Source organism: Erpetoichthys calabaricus, chromosome 6 (assembly GCF_900747795.2).
Source record: "Erpetoichthys calabaricus chromosome 6, fErpCal1.3, whole genome shotgun sequence".
Classification (NCBI taxonomy): domain Eukaryota; kingdom Metazoa; phylum Chordata; class Cladistia; order Polypteriformes; family Polypteridae; genus Erpetoichthys; species Erpetoichthys calabaricus.
The window spans coordinates 49,079,549-49,096,728 of NC_041399.2; the positions used below are offsets into that span (position 1 = coordinate 49,079,549).

The 17,180-nt window shown below is 35.2% G+C and overlaps 1 protein-coding gene across 1 annotated transcript in view; it reads left to right on the top strand.

Moving 5' to 3' along the window:
- Window positions 1–17,180, top strand: part of rab2a (RAB2A, member RAS oncogene family) — an 80,557-nt gene that overhangs the window by 52,589 nt on the left and 10,788 nt on the right. Inside the window, exons 5-7 of the mRNA XM_028803564.2 lie at window positions 408–500; window positions 1,217–1,328; window positions 15,885–15,953. Of these exons, the coding sequence (XP_028659397.1) occupies window positions 408–500; window positions 1,217–1,328; window positions 15,885–15,953 (274 nt within the window). The remainder of the gene's footprint in view (window positions 1–407; window positions 501–1,216; window positions 1,329–15,884; window positions 15,954–17,180) is intronic.

The following is a 17,180-nucleotide window of genomic DNA, read 5'->3' on the forward strand; positions in this document are numbered from 1 at the left end:
TCATTTAAAGATATGTTTTCTCTCATTTTTCCCCAGTGAGAATAAGATAATCTACCAAAAGTTGATTTTTCATAACCTTTTTTGACTTTTCTTTACCAGAGATGCCAGTAACTGTGGAGGCAACAGACAAAATGTCATTAGGAAGTTTCCCAATTGTAAAATCACCTATGACAATAATTTTGAAGCTGTATTCCACAATAGTATAGTTACCACTATTGCTCCATTTACCATGGATTTATTTTAATTTTGTGTATGTTTTAAATATTCTGTAAAATCTTCTTGGATTTGAGAAAAGTGTTATATAAATAAAAAATATTATTTTAAGTTCTACATGTATTTTTATCTTTATCATATTTTAGACCATGCCTTTGTATGATCATACTTCCTTTCTGTATCTTTCTTAACAGAAGGGACACTTTTAATCATTTAACTACCTGGCTTGAAGATGCTAGACAGCATTCAAATTCCAACATGGTTATCATGCTTATTGGCAACAAAAGGTAAAGAATATCTTTCACACCTCTTTTTACACCTTTTGTTTTTAATTCAGCAGACACTAGTATCAACATTTAGTAATACCAAGTGTGTGTTATTTTAGGTTAACAGTCATGTGCTTATTACTTGTTTATATCTTTAACTGGCTTCAAGAGTAATCCATATTTTGCAGCACACCTAGAGTTCTTACTGCTATAGTGTAAATTATAACCAGTTGATCTAAATACCTGGATGGGTTTTGAGCTAATTAAAAACTGTAATGCTCAGTTTGATTGTGAATCATTCTCTCTAATGAACCTATCTAATCCAATGTCAGGTCTTGGTTTAACTGTATTATGACATTTTCTTAAAAAAAAATACTTTAACACAGAAGCAAGTTCATACTTTTCAGAAGTAAGTGGTATTCTGCTGACCGTAATGTTAATCATATTGCAAAGTAAATATTTGCAAGTTTCCATATTGTTTAGTTACTGCTAAATGTATATAATTTTCATTTGAATAAATTAAATTATTACTGTGTCAGATTATATTGGTTGTTTCAGAATTAGGTTTTTAAACAACCATCAACCACCCACATCATATCATGTCGAATTTTACTTGTGGATAATTATTCAAGGTATGATGGAATACACTGAAAACAAGAATCCTTTTAAACTAAAATTATTGTTTGTATTAACAAAACAAATTAATTGCTCATATACATTTTTAAATTATTTTACAGTGATTTAGAGTCTCGGCGAGAGGTGAAAAAAGAAGAAGGCGAGGCTTTTGCTAGAGAACATGGCCTTATTTTTATGGAGACATCAGCTAAAACAGCTTCCAATGTAGAAGAGGTAAATTCATTTTACAAACATTACCTCAGATAGTTATTGTGAACTAACTTCTGTATTTGACTAGAACAGTAACATTGTTCAGCTTTGCCCCTTACTTTATTATATACATTATTACAAACATTATCTGATTGTAATGTATTATTTAATTCAGACTGTTGTTAAAAAAATGCAGCAGTTTGGAGATCTGTACAATTATATCCTTCATTCATCTGTTCGTCTGAACATATTAATTTCACCTCCTTTCATTTTGGTCTGAACTGCAATTAGATTTAGTGGTCAGCTTGTTTTCTTTTTCTTTTTTTTCTTGTTAATTATGAAAAGCAGAATTTCTTGCTGTCCCTTAATGACAGAGAATGAAGAATGGAAGAAATTCTTTATGTGAACAAGAAAAATTACAGCTAACAATAATTTTACTTATATGATAATGGTTACTGTGGAACATCTCTTTCTATTATAAAAAAAAAAATCCTGGGAGAGAAAGACTAGGGAGATCACGGAAGACACTTAAAAGACTTGCGAGACGAAAAGAGATTGGCCACAGAGCGTCTCGCAGGGACCTTAAACATGAGATTTTGTGCCAAGAGATTGACCCCGGACCGTCTCGCGGGGGACATAGAACATGAGATTCTTGCAAGACACGCCCTACTTACAACCAATATCAAATAAGACCGCAGGCAGCAAAACACTCAGTCGTGTCAAGGCTTTGAGCACACACAGATCCAGGGCTCTCAGCGCATATAAAGCGTATAAGGACAATACATTATAGATAAAACGTTGACGACTAAGCGAAGAAGAAAGAGCAGCGTGGAGAAAAGAGACTCAAAAGCTTTGGAGAGAAAAAAATGCAAAAAAAAAATAAAAATAATAATCTAGGTGCAAATTCAGAAAATAAGGAAAGTAATAATCAGCCCGGAACAAGTGGAATTGGAAAAAAAAAAAAGCACGTCCAATCAGGCTCAGAATTAAAAGACAAAGAGCAAAAGACAAAGTAGAACTTCATAAAGATGTTCAAAAATGTTGGCGCTATACACATGCAGAGCTAGTTAGAGATTATGAAAGCAGTGCAATTCGAAAGGGTAAAAAAAATGATGGCGCGATACACATGCAGAGAAAGGTAAAGAATATGAAAGCAGTAAAATTCGAAAGTATTGTAGCGTCCCAGGCAGTTTGAAGCCTTTTTTGTTTTGAGTGACTGTTAGGTTTGATTGAGGGAGGGCGGAGTACAGCACGGAAGACTGACAGCGGGGTATTGATTGATGCGGTAAGGGAGGGGAGGAGGGGTTGGAGAGGGTGCTAGAAGGTGGTGTTTGGGGTTACGAAGTCGGCGTTTTTTTTTCTTGATTGTTCAAGTAAAACTTTTGTGAAACTTTACTACGTCTGTTTTTTTTTTTTTCCCACTTCTTTTTTCGACCCGAACGCAGAGGTCGCTACAGTATCAAAAAAAGATAATAAAGATCGCATTAGCACAAATAAAAGGAAATTATTACTCGATAAAAGGGAAAGTAATCATCACGTACCAGGTGTAATTGAAAAAATAGCAGGACAAAGCGAGGTCAGAAATAAAATACAAAGAGTATAAAACAACGTAAAACGTCATAAAGAGGTTCAAAAACAAGGGGGCCAAACACATGCAGAGCAGGTTAGAGATAATGAAAACAGTGGGATTCAAAAGACTCAAAAAAAAAAAAAAAAAAAAAAAAAAAAACACGTAGGTGCAAAACACATGCAGAGCAAGGTACAGAATATGAAAGCAGAAAAAAATGAAAGTGTCAAATCAAAGAAAGTAAACATCGCATTAGCGCAAACAAAGAGAAATTATTACTCAGAGAAATAACTAAAAGGCGAATAGAGATCAAATATATGGACATAGGTGATATGTCTGAAGTATGTAAATATTGTAAGGCTTTGAAGTTTAAGTCAAAGAATTTCAAAAATGTGGTTTTCCTCACATGCATTTATTGGTTACTTTGTAAAAAAAAAAATTATTAACTGCTGATGATGTCGATCGTTTTCTCTGTGCTAAAATTCCAAACAGAGAAACCTACCCTGAATTATGGTACAAAGTCATTAAACACACGTCTCACTGACCTCATTTAAAAGATTGAGTATGTTGGGACTCTAAAGATTCCAAATATTGTTTTTAAAGAAGTTCTGAAATAAAAGTGAAACTAATGAAATAGCAACAATTCAAAGAAAAAAAAAATCTTAAGTATATATCTGGAAAACCAAACACGGGGGTTGGCGAGCGAAGCCTCCTAGCTTAAGTAAAATAAGAAAAAGTTATTGGTGAAATTGGACAAATGAGCCATTAGACAGCAAGATCTCTTTTTGGCATAATGTGTTTTTACTTTCTGGAACACACTGCGTAAGGTATCTTTTTGCAAACTGCCGAGACTCTCATTAAAGATGCTTTCACTTTACCAACATTTTACCACTTTACCAACAATTAAGGCATTGTTTGTTGTTGTACTTAAATATTTGTTTAATCTTAGCTTAGAAAAAAAAAATCATTATTTGCTGGTGAACTAAATGACAAGGTCTGTAGCAATACACCAAACGTGTTGTTGTTTATAAGGAGTTTGCACTCCACCCCCCATATGTCTGTGTACATGTTTTTCTACAGATACACCAGCTTTCTTCCCACAAACCAGTGGTCTGCAGGTTAGGTTGCTTGGTAGTTCAAAACTGTCAGAGGGTGAGCAAATTAAGGTACTTGTCAGAGTATGTTCTGTGATATATTGGTTCACTTTCCATGTTTTTTTTTAATTCATTTTTCCTAATGCTGAAAGATTTGACTCTGGTTTCTGTCAGTCCTTTATGGGAATAAGCAAAGCTGTATGATGAATTAATGAATTTGAGAAAGTAATTTCTTTTACAATTAATTCAAAAGCATCAATTACTACACCAATACCATGCCAATGTATAGGTTTTTAAATTTGTATTGATTTCAGCAGTATGCATGTCATGCTCCTGGCCTTACTTAACCTGGTGTGAATTGTTCCATCTCTTTTATGGCTCGTACTTGGCTGCATTTGCAAATATATATATATATTTTTTATTTTACCCTAAAAATCCTCTTCTGTCACAGTTATTGACATTATTGAATATAGCTGCTCAGGTGTGATTTAGACAATAATTACTGAAAAAGCCATTTTTTAAGGCTGTAAAGATGATTAAAATTCATTCAAAAAAATTACTTTAAAAGTCCTTTGTAGCACAACTCAGAACTACCAAATCACATCATGAGCTTTAATAAATGTCTACTGACAAGCAGTAAAAGTTACCAATTTACTCACAGTCATTGTCCTTAGTCATTCTTTTTTTTTTTTTTTTTTTTTTTATCGTGTTCTCAGCAATAGAGACATAACATGCACTATGAAACTCGATAAATGGTTTGTGGTGGTCCATTCTAGTGATGGGTGATTCACAAATGAATTGTCCTTTTTGAATGACTCTGTTCATTAAGTCTCATGAATTGATTTGTGAGCATAAACGAATTGATTCAGCTGAGCACAATACTAGTTCTACGACGCATGTGTTATGTCATCAGCATTTTTGGTTTGGCGAGTATGTGTTTACGGTGTACATGCAAGTTTCAGCTGTCTTGAGTTAAAATTCTCATTCTGAGAACATGTTTATATTAAATATACAGTAATTGTGTTTTTATACAGTGAACTTTGGGCAGACTTCTTTATACAGAATATTTAACATAGATGCATTTTATGTCATAGTATATACAATCAAGAGTTTCTGACAATTATTTGTTGTTTTCAGCTTGGCCTTGCTTATGTGCACCCTAGCACACATACAGCTCACTGACTGCACCTGGCATATACAGTGGGCCGATTCCTGCAAGTTCAAATTAAATCATTACTAAAGAACATGTAATATATAATTAAGCATTCTTATCTACGACAGCAGTACATTTTTACAGCTTTTCTAAAGAGGACCTGGGAATAAGCCCTGTTAATGAATCAAGTGAGTTAATAAAATAAATTCTCTTAAATGGGTAGTTCAAAAAGAATAGAATCTTTTTATTGTATTGCCTATCGCTAATTCATTCTGTTTCTGTGGCTCTATTTCCTCAGAGTATTTGTGTCCACATGACACACTGCAGAAAGTGAGTAAGGCTGAGTGATATTGTGCACTTTGAAATTAAATGTAGGTGACTGGCTTTTTTTTTTTTCTTTCAAAATCTAACACTTTGATTAAAAATGTAATGTAGTATAATCAGTACTGATTTATTGTGATGATTACAAAGTACATTTGCACGCATGACCAACTAGCACCAAGTTGTCACTCTCCAGAAATATGAATCTTGTATCATGGGTTGTGTAAAATAACAACACAAAATATGATAGGCAAAAAGTAGCCCCCGCAAGCACAGATGTACACAGGCGCACACCCCAGTGCGATTTCAGTTCGGTAAAGCCATACATACTGTAAACTTGCCAGAAATGGCACTGCTATATTTTCACACAGCTTGAAATAAGTAATACACAGCCTACATCAGTTTGTATGTGGAGAAAGGAGAAGATTTCACAGAGTGGAAGGAAGAAGTTGCTGGTTAAGAGCACAGTGCTAGAAGGCAGCATGCTCACAGTGTTTTAACGGCAAAAGCAGACCTAATAATGTATGAAAATGCCACAATAGTTGGTTTTCTTTGCTTGACATTAACATACATTCAACACACATTGTACTGTGGTGGAGCCAAGGAGTAACGCAAATCTTGACCGATAAATGCATACTCTGGCTAGATGCATAACATACATACTTACAGCTGTGCCACTATAGTAGACATTCAGCATGATATTAAATAATAAACCTTGTGTATGATAGGAGGATTCTTGAACATTGGAAAAGAAGTATGCTTATTCCAATATAATGGGATTGTAAAAGGATAAGATCATAGTGGGGCTGCAGTGGAGCAATGTTATTACTGTAACGAGAATGAAAACTAAAACTGTTAATGAAAAAATATTTTTGTAAAGTGAAATAAAATAATTAACAAAACTGAGATGGAAAACTAAAATGATACAAAACTATAACTAAAATCAATTTTCTTGATCATATACTTTAGAACACGGAAGAATATTTTTTTGCATTTGTCATAAAATTACAGCACTCCTGTGTAGGCTTTGAAATTCAATATATAAACTTTCTCTGACCAGACAGCATCAGCAATCAGTATGGCCGGAAGACAGACAAAGTGCTGTATGGGAGTTTTTCAAATAGAACACTGATAGCTACAATAGTAAGTGCATGGTGTTAGAGCAGGGCATATTGTGTTCTGTACAGATTAAGGGTAAAAACCCAACAAACCTTGATGTTCAATTAAATAGCCATGTTACACATTGCTATGTGCCTATGGCATATTTCTGGGTTTAGAAAAAGGCTGAAAAAAACGTGATCATGCCCAAATAAACCTGTTTTTTGAAACTTGACATGACTACAAGGCTGTATGATGTGCTGTTTGTTAGAAAATTAGTTTCTACTTTTGATCCCTAAATTTAACATTCCATGCGCTTCACGAATAAATGCACTCATCACTCATAAAATGGATACAGCGACACAGCATGTCAATGTGATGGTCAAGCAAGCATGGAATGTAACCTTTTGTTTAAACAGATTGAGTAAAAAGGGTTGTTTTTGGGAATTCCTGAATGCTTTTACCATTCATCAGCAAACCTAACACACAGTGCTTTAAGTTTATGTCCTCTGAACACGGGAGAAACTTTGGCACACGCCATCAAATATACTCTGGATAATTGGAACACAGCTGATGACAAGGTTATGATAAAATAAACAGACAACAAAGCAACCATAATAAAAGCTGTAGATATAAACAGACCTTTATATATCTATCTATCTATATGTATAATTCACTAAGCTGACAGAACAAGCAAGACAACCATGGGATACGCATGGTATAGCCACGCCCGCCAACTCACAGAGACCCGCCCACCAACGCTAAGACCATGGGATACGATGACAACTCAGAGCCCCGCCCGCCAACAATTCACTAAGCAACCGACCATGGCACACGCACGACAAAGCCACGCCCAACAACAATTCGAGCGAGAGTGAAACCATTTGCCAAGAATGTTTTCATTAATCAAGAACGAAAGTCGGAGGTTCGAAGACGGTCACATACTGTCGTAGTTCCGACCATAAACGATGACGACAGGCGATCCAGCGGCGTCATTCCCATGACCTGCTGGGCGGCCAACCGGGTAACCAAAGTCTTTGGGTTCCGGGGGTGAGTATGGTTGCAAAGCTGAAACTTAAAGGAATTGACGGAAGGGCACCACCAGGTGTGGAGCCTTTCGCTTAATTGGACTCAACACGGGAAACCTCACCAGGCCCGGACACGGCGAGGATTGACAGATTGATAGCTCTTTCTCAATTCTGTGGGTGGTGGTGCGTGGCTGTTCTTAGTTGGTGGAGCAATTTGTCTGGTTAATTCAGAAAACGAACAAGACTCCTGCCTGCTAAATAGTTACGCGACCCAAGAGCGGTCAGCCTCCAACTTCTTAGAGGGACAAGTGGCTTTCAGCCACGTGAGATTGAGCATTAACAGGTCTGTGATGCCCTTGGATGTCCGGTACTGCACGCGTGCTACACTGAATGGATCAACGTGTCTCTACCCGGTGCCGAGAGACGTGGGTAAGTTGTTGAACCCCATTCGTGATGGAGATTGGGGCTTGCAATTGTTCCCCACGAATGAGGAATTCCCAGGAAGTGCGGGTCATACGCTCACACTGATTACGTCCCTGTCCTTTGTACACACCCGCCCCCCCCTCGCTACTACCATGGTCGGGTGACTTGGTGGATTATATATAGAAAAGCAGCCGGAACCGCAAAGAACAATGAAAAGTCAACGTGGCTCAGAGGTGCATGTGGACTGTAGCAGAGACAAAAGCGACTGAGGCGGTGTTTGGAAAATGAACAGTCAACGTGACTTACAGGTGCATGTGGACTGTACACAGACGAAAGCGACTCAGGTGAGGAGTTGGGGGCAGGCACATGAGCAGGCAGTGCGTACTGAACGATGACTAAGAGATCAGCAGACTAGAATGGGGGGGGCAGAATGGGCGTCCTTCCCCTCTCCCCCCGTTCCTCCCTTCGCACCCGAGCACCGTCCAACCCCGTCCCTCGCTCTGGGAGGTGGAGGCGCGACGGCGGTTCTCCAGTTTTCAGTCACGGACAATTGTATGTTGGTTCGTAGAGTGCATTGTTGCAATGTTACTTTTCTTGGTGGTTTATTAAATTACGGATTTTTCAAATGTTCATTTTTTTCCCTGTGCTTAAAATTCATTTAAAAAGCAGCGTGATTGTGCGGTGTATGCTACGCCGCGGGTTGGCTAGTACAGTATATAGACCTTTGAGAGATGTAGATATATCTATATGTATATGTATGTGTGTGTGTATTTATTATATATTTATATAATGTTACACTGATACTTGTTTTCCCGTCCATCCTTACTTTATGTCATGTGAAACAACATAACCTCTGTGTATAGAAGAGCCAATCCTAATCAGTTTCTATCAAAATTCACATAGGTGTTTCTTTAGATAGAATAGCAATAGAATGTTTATTGTACATATGCTATATTGATAATGTAAGGTTTTATTTTTATTCGCTATATTGGCATGCCAATGAAACCTTTAGAACACTGTTAGAAATTCAAATGTAAAACTGAAATAATTTAAAAGACTTTGTGAAGGAAAGCATATTCTCAGCTTGTGGACCGTTGTCTTCTGGATTGAGAACAGAATGACCACTTCGCTGGAGGGCAAAGTTTTCTTGAAAATTAACTGATAGGTATATAACTAACAATCAGGCTCTGTTTTGTATTTGTGTTGTTGGGGGGACTTTATTAAATTGTGCAATGGACAATGAAGTATTTGTTTGATTTACACCATTTAGATTTGAATTGCAGATTTTCACACAAGTGCTGTTTTTTTCCATACAAATCATCACAAATATAAACATTTTATAAAATTGTTCACAATTATGTTCATATTCATATATTTATATATTGTTCGTTTGGTTTTAGCAAGGCATACCCATTGGCATCTACTGAAAATAAACAAATATATATCCAAATCTAGTAAGTCTACATTTCTTTCATTGTGATGCAAAATTAACATTGTTTTACACATACCAAAATTACTGATGCTAATATATGTAAAAATCAGACAAAAAATCTTTTTGTGAAATAAAAAATACACTACCAAAAAATTCAATATGAATTCCATGTAAAACTAAATTAAAACTAAAAGTAAAATCATAAGTAATAGAAAAAAAGGCAGAAGTATAATAACCTTGCACTGGAGATCTTGTTTTGAGTCTTCTCCCTTACATGGCAGTAATTGACTAAGTGACAAGAAAAGTGCTTGAAGGATCGCCGCATTGATCTTGAATTAATGGAAACAAGTGAAACAGAATTGAAAGAGAGAGATGGTTTTGGAAGTGAAAGGCCTTAACGTAAATTCAAGAAAACACAAGGTGATAGCTGGAGGCAAAGTAGCAGTGGACATGTAAGGGGTGAGTGATGGTAATAAGACGTGCATGGTAGAGAAATTCTGTCCAATTACAACTTGTCAGAAGTGAATGGATAAAAGATGAATTGGTATGAAGGGTAGTTTATACATGGGGGGAGTGTGAACATTGTTTGGGGAAAGTGTTAAGTGTACTAAGGAATTTTAAGAAACTTGTCCATTTTCACAGATTTACTACAAATGCCAGTCTCCAAATGTGCAGCACTATAAATTCATTAAAAGCCTTATGCCTGTTTTTTTGCGTGGTATGGAAACGAGAAACCTGCACTATAAACCATAAATGCTAAATACTTCTAATTCATATTTTAATATACCGGACCTAATCTTTGGACACTTACCGTGTCAGGTGTAGAGCTGTAAACATTTTGATCACCCCTTGTATATAGTTTTCTTAAATCGTATATTTAATGTTATTAAAGTTTAACTTTTATATCTCGCAATGTGTGCAGAACTCGACATCTAAATCAAAATGAATAAAAAATAATTACTTAGAAGAATTGTCTGGAAAGTAATTGGCTATACAACTGTAATATGTTTTCTTTCCCACTAGATGGAGACAAAGCTTAATAAAATGAGCATAGATTTTAACTGGCATTTTGCTGGAAAGGGAAAATATACTTTTCATTACTTAATGCTTGATGTTTGGCCAGGGAATTGTTTATATTATACACTTACTCAAATGCTAGTTCACATTAAACAGGTATAAAATATAGGTATCTTTTAGGGCAGTGTTTCCCAACCTCGGTCCTGTGGCCCCCTGCCGCTGCAGGTTTTTGTTCCAACCAGCTTCTGTTTTCAATTGTACTCCTGGGCTAATTAAGTGATGTGTTATTTCCCAAGTTCTGTGTTTTGGGAACAATATAGAAATTAGAAAACTAAGTTTGGTAAATATATATAAATTTTTTTTTATTATTATTAAAATGTACCAAGCAGTTATATGGGAATACTGAATTTTTTTCTTTTTAATATTTTCATCTTGATTTTCATTCTACATTTCTAGGTGTTCTAATTGTAGATGCTAAAGTACTTGCAGCCTTTGATTATTCAGTGTTGTTAGCCAGCGTGTCTGCTCTGCTCATTTTTAATTGTCACTAGTGGATTACCCAGTGGCTTTGCTCACTGATTGCAAGGGAAAAAAATAAAACGTAGTCTATAAGTTATTAAACAGTAAAACATTAACATTTAAGAAGTAAAGATACATTGAGCACTACTGGAGTGGTTTTGGATAAACTACATTTTAAAGGCGCTATAACACAACAGGTAAGTAGTAGATCCCTTGTGAAAGGTGCTACATGACCGCTGTGGTATAGAAATTACATTTTCTATGTGATCATCCAAATTTCTACCTGACAACCTTGGACTATGTGCCTGTGATTTACTGCTTAAAATAATTAATCACAAAAGCAACCTTGAATGTTGTGGGGTTTTGTGACCCAAACTTACCTTAAGGGACAGTAATTAGTCGTGCAGGGCAATTTACAAACAGTCCTGCTTCGATGGCGCCAATTACACTCATTCGCAAAGATTTCCACTCTCCCAGGAGCCGACGGGGGACTTGAAGTGTCACAAACAGTGCGAGAAGAGAGGACGCTGCCCGAACCTGCGAAGCTCTCGACTTGGCGGAGCAGCCCGACATTCAGCCCCTAACCCTGACCCTCCCAGCGTCCACTTTGTTCTCATGACCCCTCGCTGCTGAAGGCGGTCTCGTCTTCACATTGTTTACAGCTCGGCGCAGTTAAAAAGTAGAAAGACGCAAAGCTGTTTTCCTCATCTCTTTTACTATCGAGTACCGCCGCGTGGCGGTGGACGGCTCAGCGCTGTAGTCCAGACAGGAGGGCTGGGAGAGGGCGACGCGGGGCGCACTTCTACCTGTATTATAATGTGTTCTGTGGTCATAGGAAATTTCCATATTGTGTGGTCATACGTAATTTCCATATCACGTGGTCTTACGTAATTGCCATTTCAAACGCGAAAAGAATTTTATATATATAGATTAATAAGATACAACGAATGGGAAAAACTGTACAGAGAAAGGGCAAAATATAATGAAATCAACAAAAGAGTTGAGCATTTAAATCTCTAGCAAAAGCAGAAATATTTCTAAATGTCTTATAAATGTAAAAATCATGCTGTTGTGCTTTTCTGAATGCAGAATAAAAGAATAATAATACCAGCTAATTAAATGAGATCAGTGCTATCAGGTGTTGTCACTGATTAGGAATCTGGTTGGAACAAAAACCTGCAGTCACAGGGGAGCCACAGGACTGAGGTTGGGAAACACTGTTTTAGGGAGCGACATATACTTTTTACATTGTAAAGTGTGACATTAAAATTTTGAATTGTTAATATTAGAACTTTATAATAGAGGTGTTATTGCATATCCCCCATAAACATATATTTTATAGACAAGCATGGTAATTCATTTTGTAACATAATAAGTTGTGTTATTATTCATTTTATGTTGTTGTTTTAGATGTTGACCAGTAGTTGTATAGGCACTAAGCAAATGATTTGGTCTCAACTAAATGAACTAATGGGGTTAAAATAATTTTTAGCTATGACTGTAGAATTCATATATTCCAGCCCATCAAAAATACAAATAAATCATATTAAGAAGAAAATTATTATATATATTCCCTTATTTATTAAGCAAGATACTTTACAGCGCAAGGTTGCCAGTTTGTTTCCAGCTTTAACTTGCCTTGTGACCTGGAGAAAACAATTAGACTATTACTGCAGTACGATTACTGCTTAATAAACAACCTGTTATGATAACTTGTAATACTTAGTTATCTATCTCAGCTGTAGGAATCTTAACTTACTTACCATCAAGCACTGAGTCCAGAATGTCCTGTTTTACTTAATATTAGAAAAACTAATTTTACTTTACAATTCAAAAGATCCTTAGAATCTGGCATGTATTTGTTAAAGTTGTCCTAAATGTACTGCCCATGGTTTTAGCTGTATCTGATCTAATTTGAATAAAATACTTAACAGTTTTGGCTAGAACAGATCATTTGTACCTTATCAGTCCCTACTTACACAACAAGCAAAATATCATCCAATTGAGTTTTCAGTGACCCCAAAGTAGTACTATTCACCACACTTATGTGATAAGTTATTCCATAAATGTATGGTTCCCAGAAAGTTTTCCTTCAGATAAAATTTTTGAAAAATGTCACCTCTAGTTTCAGACCACCATCTACCCTGTCCCCACTACATTTTCAAATACAGCATTTATTATTTACATTAGATTTCATGTATCACAAATCTGGCCAATTCTTACTTCTGTCCAGATTCATCTGCTGACTCCAGAGCATGTGCAGCATCCAGTTTAGTGTCAACTGCATATTTACAAATATAAAGAGTGGTTATCAAGATATTTATACTAACAGAAATGCCGTGGCTTTCTACAATGATCCATAAGGAACATCAGTTTTTTTTTTTTTGTTTTTTTGTTTTTTTTTAAGATTCTGTAAATTTAGTTTTCACCCTCCTTGTTCATAAGATGCTATACCTTCTTGGCCGTGGGTCTACTTTTGCATTTTCCGCATCATTCTTCTTTCTGTTAACTTTACAGGTGGAAATGCCCTGTTAAGTGTGGAACCACTTAGTGGATCCTAAAGAGAGAAATGATCAGAATACTAAAAATATGAATTACTTTTCATGGCTTGTTAATTGAAACATCTATGGAACAAATGGTAGTTATGTTAAATGTTTTTTAAAAAAATACATTTTTGGAGAATGTGTGGAAAGTGTTTCTTTGCGTATTTTTATGTTAAGTATTTGTAACATATTGCCATTTCAACTTAACAAATCCTGTAGCACTAATCATCCATATTTGAACCTCCTTTTTGCCTTTCTGAGAGTTGCACTTTTCCTAAGATAACCAAGTATAACAAAGAGACCAATCAAAAATGGGACCCCAGCCAACTACACACTACCACACATGCCCAGTTTTACTTGTGCTAGGCCAGTTTTAGAGGTGAAAATTAGCCAATATTCTATTTCAAATGTACTCAATACATTGTTTAATTATTTACCTTTCATTAAAAGAAAGTTTGTAATCAGATGGAGCTTCTTTCTTCACATGAAAATGAATATTGAAACACGATGTTTTATTCATACAACATATTTTTATTTCACATAAAATAATTTTTTGTGGTTACTTTTGCTATAAAATATTACTTTCGAAAGTCATGCCAGTTTAAAACTGTGCATTACATGCTTTTTTTTTTTTTTTTAACCAAACCCTAGCAAAAACAGGATGTCGCAAAAGTTTTTAGAAAAGCTGCAATATGACTTTGCAGAGTGCACCTTTTAACACGCATCCCCTCCCCAGTTTTGTTTCTCATCTAAAGTAGTTGAATCGTTTTATTGTTTGTTTGCCAGTCTAGTGTTTATTTTGTAGACCTTTATTTTTTTTTAATTGTTTGTTTTATTGATAGGTTTTCTTCATTTTACTTTTTACTAGCCATAAAAAATTTGTAGGAATTTTTTTTAATTTTAAGAAATACATTTTAAGTTTTATGTGAAATAAAATTTCATAAATAATGATCAAAATACATTTTCAAAAAACAAAAGTGACAAGTTTAATTTGGCTTTTTCTGTGTGAATTCTAGAATGGCAGGTATATACATGATTAGGGAATCCCCATATGTGTACGTTAACACTTTAGTCTATGAGAAGAATGAATCAATTCAGCATTGGCTGAAAGCCAGTTTCACATATTTAAAATGTGAAACTGTTTGAAAATGTGTTCATTTCTGGAAGCACCAAGAACACCCTCAGTGATTAATTCATCTCATTAGTTTGCTGTGAATTCTCCTGACCCTGTATGATATTTCGATCACCCACTTAGAGTTTATGCATATTCATATCTTCCTGTGCCTGCCGCAGTCGTTTAAGACTTGTTCGCTCACTGCACTCCGCGCTTGGTGCAGTAATTGAGCTGCAGCAGATTGATTACTCTGGGGAGATGTGAGGCCTTTATAGGTGAAAACATATCAGTCCTGTTAATTAGGAAACAAAGCTCTGGTGGCAAGTTCAGCAGTTAAATGCTTCCAGGGTAAGACCAGGAAGAAGCACCATTTATTTTTCTTGGTGACCTGTGCTGTTAGTGTGAGTACAAATGAAACAGAAGAAATAAAAGTATGTTTCTCAAGGCTAATTAAACATTGCAGCACTGCAAAAATAGAGTTGCTTGATAAAAAATGTATCTTCCACATTTACAAGCAAATTGATTTTACTGTTTATTAAGTTGAATATGTTTTTATCTTAGTTTTTGGTTTACTTTAAAGTACAAATACAGTACAATACTGTATGGTGATAATCAGTTTTAACAATTGTGCTTGCTTAATTTGTATTATTTATAATATATTTATATATTCTTTTTTAAGAATTTTTATTATATATAATAACAATTTCAAAATATCAAACTGGATTACAAAGATAACAGACACAGTAGTGAGTGAAAATTACCAAATTTGCCTACCAAATTGTCAGTTGTACCTTTTGGTTATTTGTTAAAAATGTTTTTTGTGCATTATATGTAGATGTCTACACATACTATTGAGCACTTCTGAATAACAAAAGAATATTTAGCATTAAATTTAAGTAAAGACTTTATTTGAAGGCAAAATATTTTGATTAAGAGATTTTTTATTTTGATGACAAGATTACTTTAACTGAAACCCTGTACAGAATATTACATTTATAAAGCACACTTTTTCTCAAATTAATTAATAAGTGAGCTATATAGTGAACATATTGAAAATGTAAACAATTCAAATGTCTGCTGAAATGTAAAGGCATGCTTGGATTATTTTATACTTTTCCAAACCAGAAAACCGGGCCTTAAGTTTTTAAACTTTAATGCTTTCAGTCATTTGTTTGGTTATCATTTGTGCAGCAGATCATCTGGGTATGTTTTTATATCTGCTGTGAAGTAATGTTTTTAGGATGTTACATATTTCTCCTTGTCCATTTTAGGCATTTATAAACACAGCCAAGGAAATATATGAAAAAATTCAAGAAGGTGTATTTGATATCAATAATGAGGTATGTGTTTGTTTGTTTATTCTTTATTTTTGTAACATAAAATGTTAGTTTTGTCTCTGGTTATTAATACTATGTTTGTGTTTAAGATTTAGGTAAAGTTAACCCAAATAAAACTTTGTAGTTTTGTCCCAAAATCCTCTGCCTTGCTGTTTTATATGTTGCTCTTTAATTTTACAAGTTGGTCAGGTCCTAAACCAAAGAATGATCCTAATAGCATAGGGTTGCTACCCCTGTTTTAATGGTAATAATAATAATAAACTTTATTTTTATAGTGCTTTACCTATGGCTTGTCTCTTATAAAAAAAGTTGATGAGATATTAGCTGGTTAAAAGACAATAACTGGGTCAACAGTAGAACTATCATATATAGGTAAGGAAGTCAAGGCCAAGAAAGAAGCAGAAATGTGAAAGCAGAAGTAAATGAATTGAGGAGAGTGTATTTCACTTCTTGGGGTGTTCAAGAGAAGTTATACTTCAAGCTAAGTCTGGTCTGTGAGCAAAATATAACAGTTCCATTGTGTAATCTTATATTTTAATTCAGTAAAAAAAATATAATTTTATTTAAAATCACTTTTGAATTAATGGCTACTGGTCAAGTGGGTTTAAGAAGGCAAAGCTGCAAAATGGCGCCATCTTCTGACAGAAACACATTTGCAGTGTTGTTTATTCGGCTTGGGAAAACTGCACTCTCCCAGTTAAATGTCAGCTAGCTGACAATGAAGACTGGGCGTCAGTCAGTTTTTTGCCTTTTTTGAAGTGTTGAAAGCTACCGTATCTTTTCCTGCAGTTCATCTCATAGAAAACAGTGCAAGTGTAATCTCAGAAATATGTACATGTTTGAGAAAACTAGCCGAATACTTTGAGGATTCTAATGACTTCAGTATTACTGCAAATGTTCTTTTGTTTGTCTGTTCTCTGCTAAACCCAAAAGACTACAGCATGTGAATGACACAGCTAAGAGTTGTTTAGAAATTACATAAGTTCACAGCCAATGACGGCTTAAAAATGGCATTCAGGAACATTGAATGTACAGCATTTTGTACCCACAACACTCATTAGTTTAAGAACAGCAGCAGATTGGCCCATTTTTCAACAATGTTTATGTCAATCAACCTTTGTAAATATGGCTTTTCTACAATCAACTTGATTAAGAGCAACCAGCATAAGTCTTTCCAAGATGAACAGTTCTGCATGTTACCCTGACCTCTCGGACTCCCACATTCAGCAA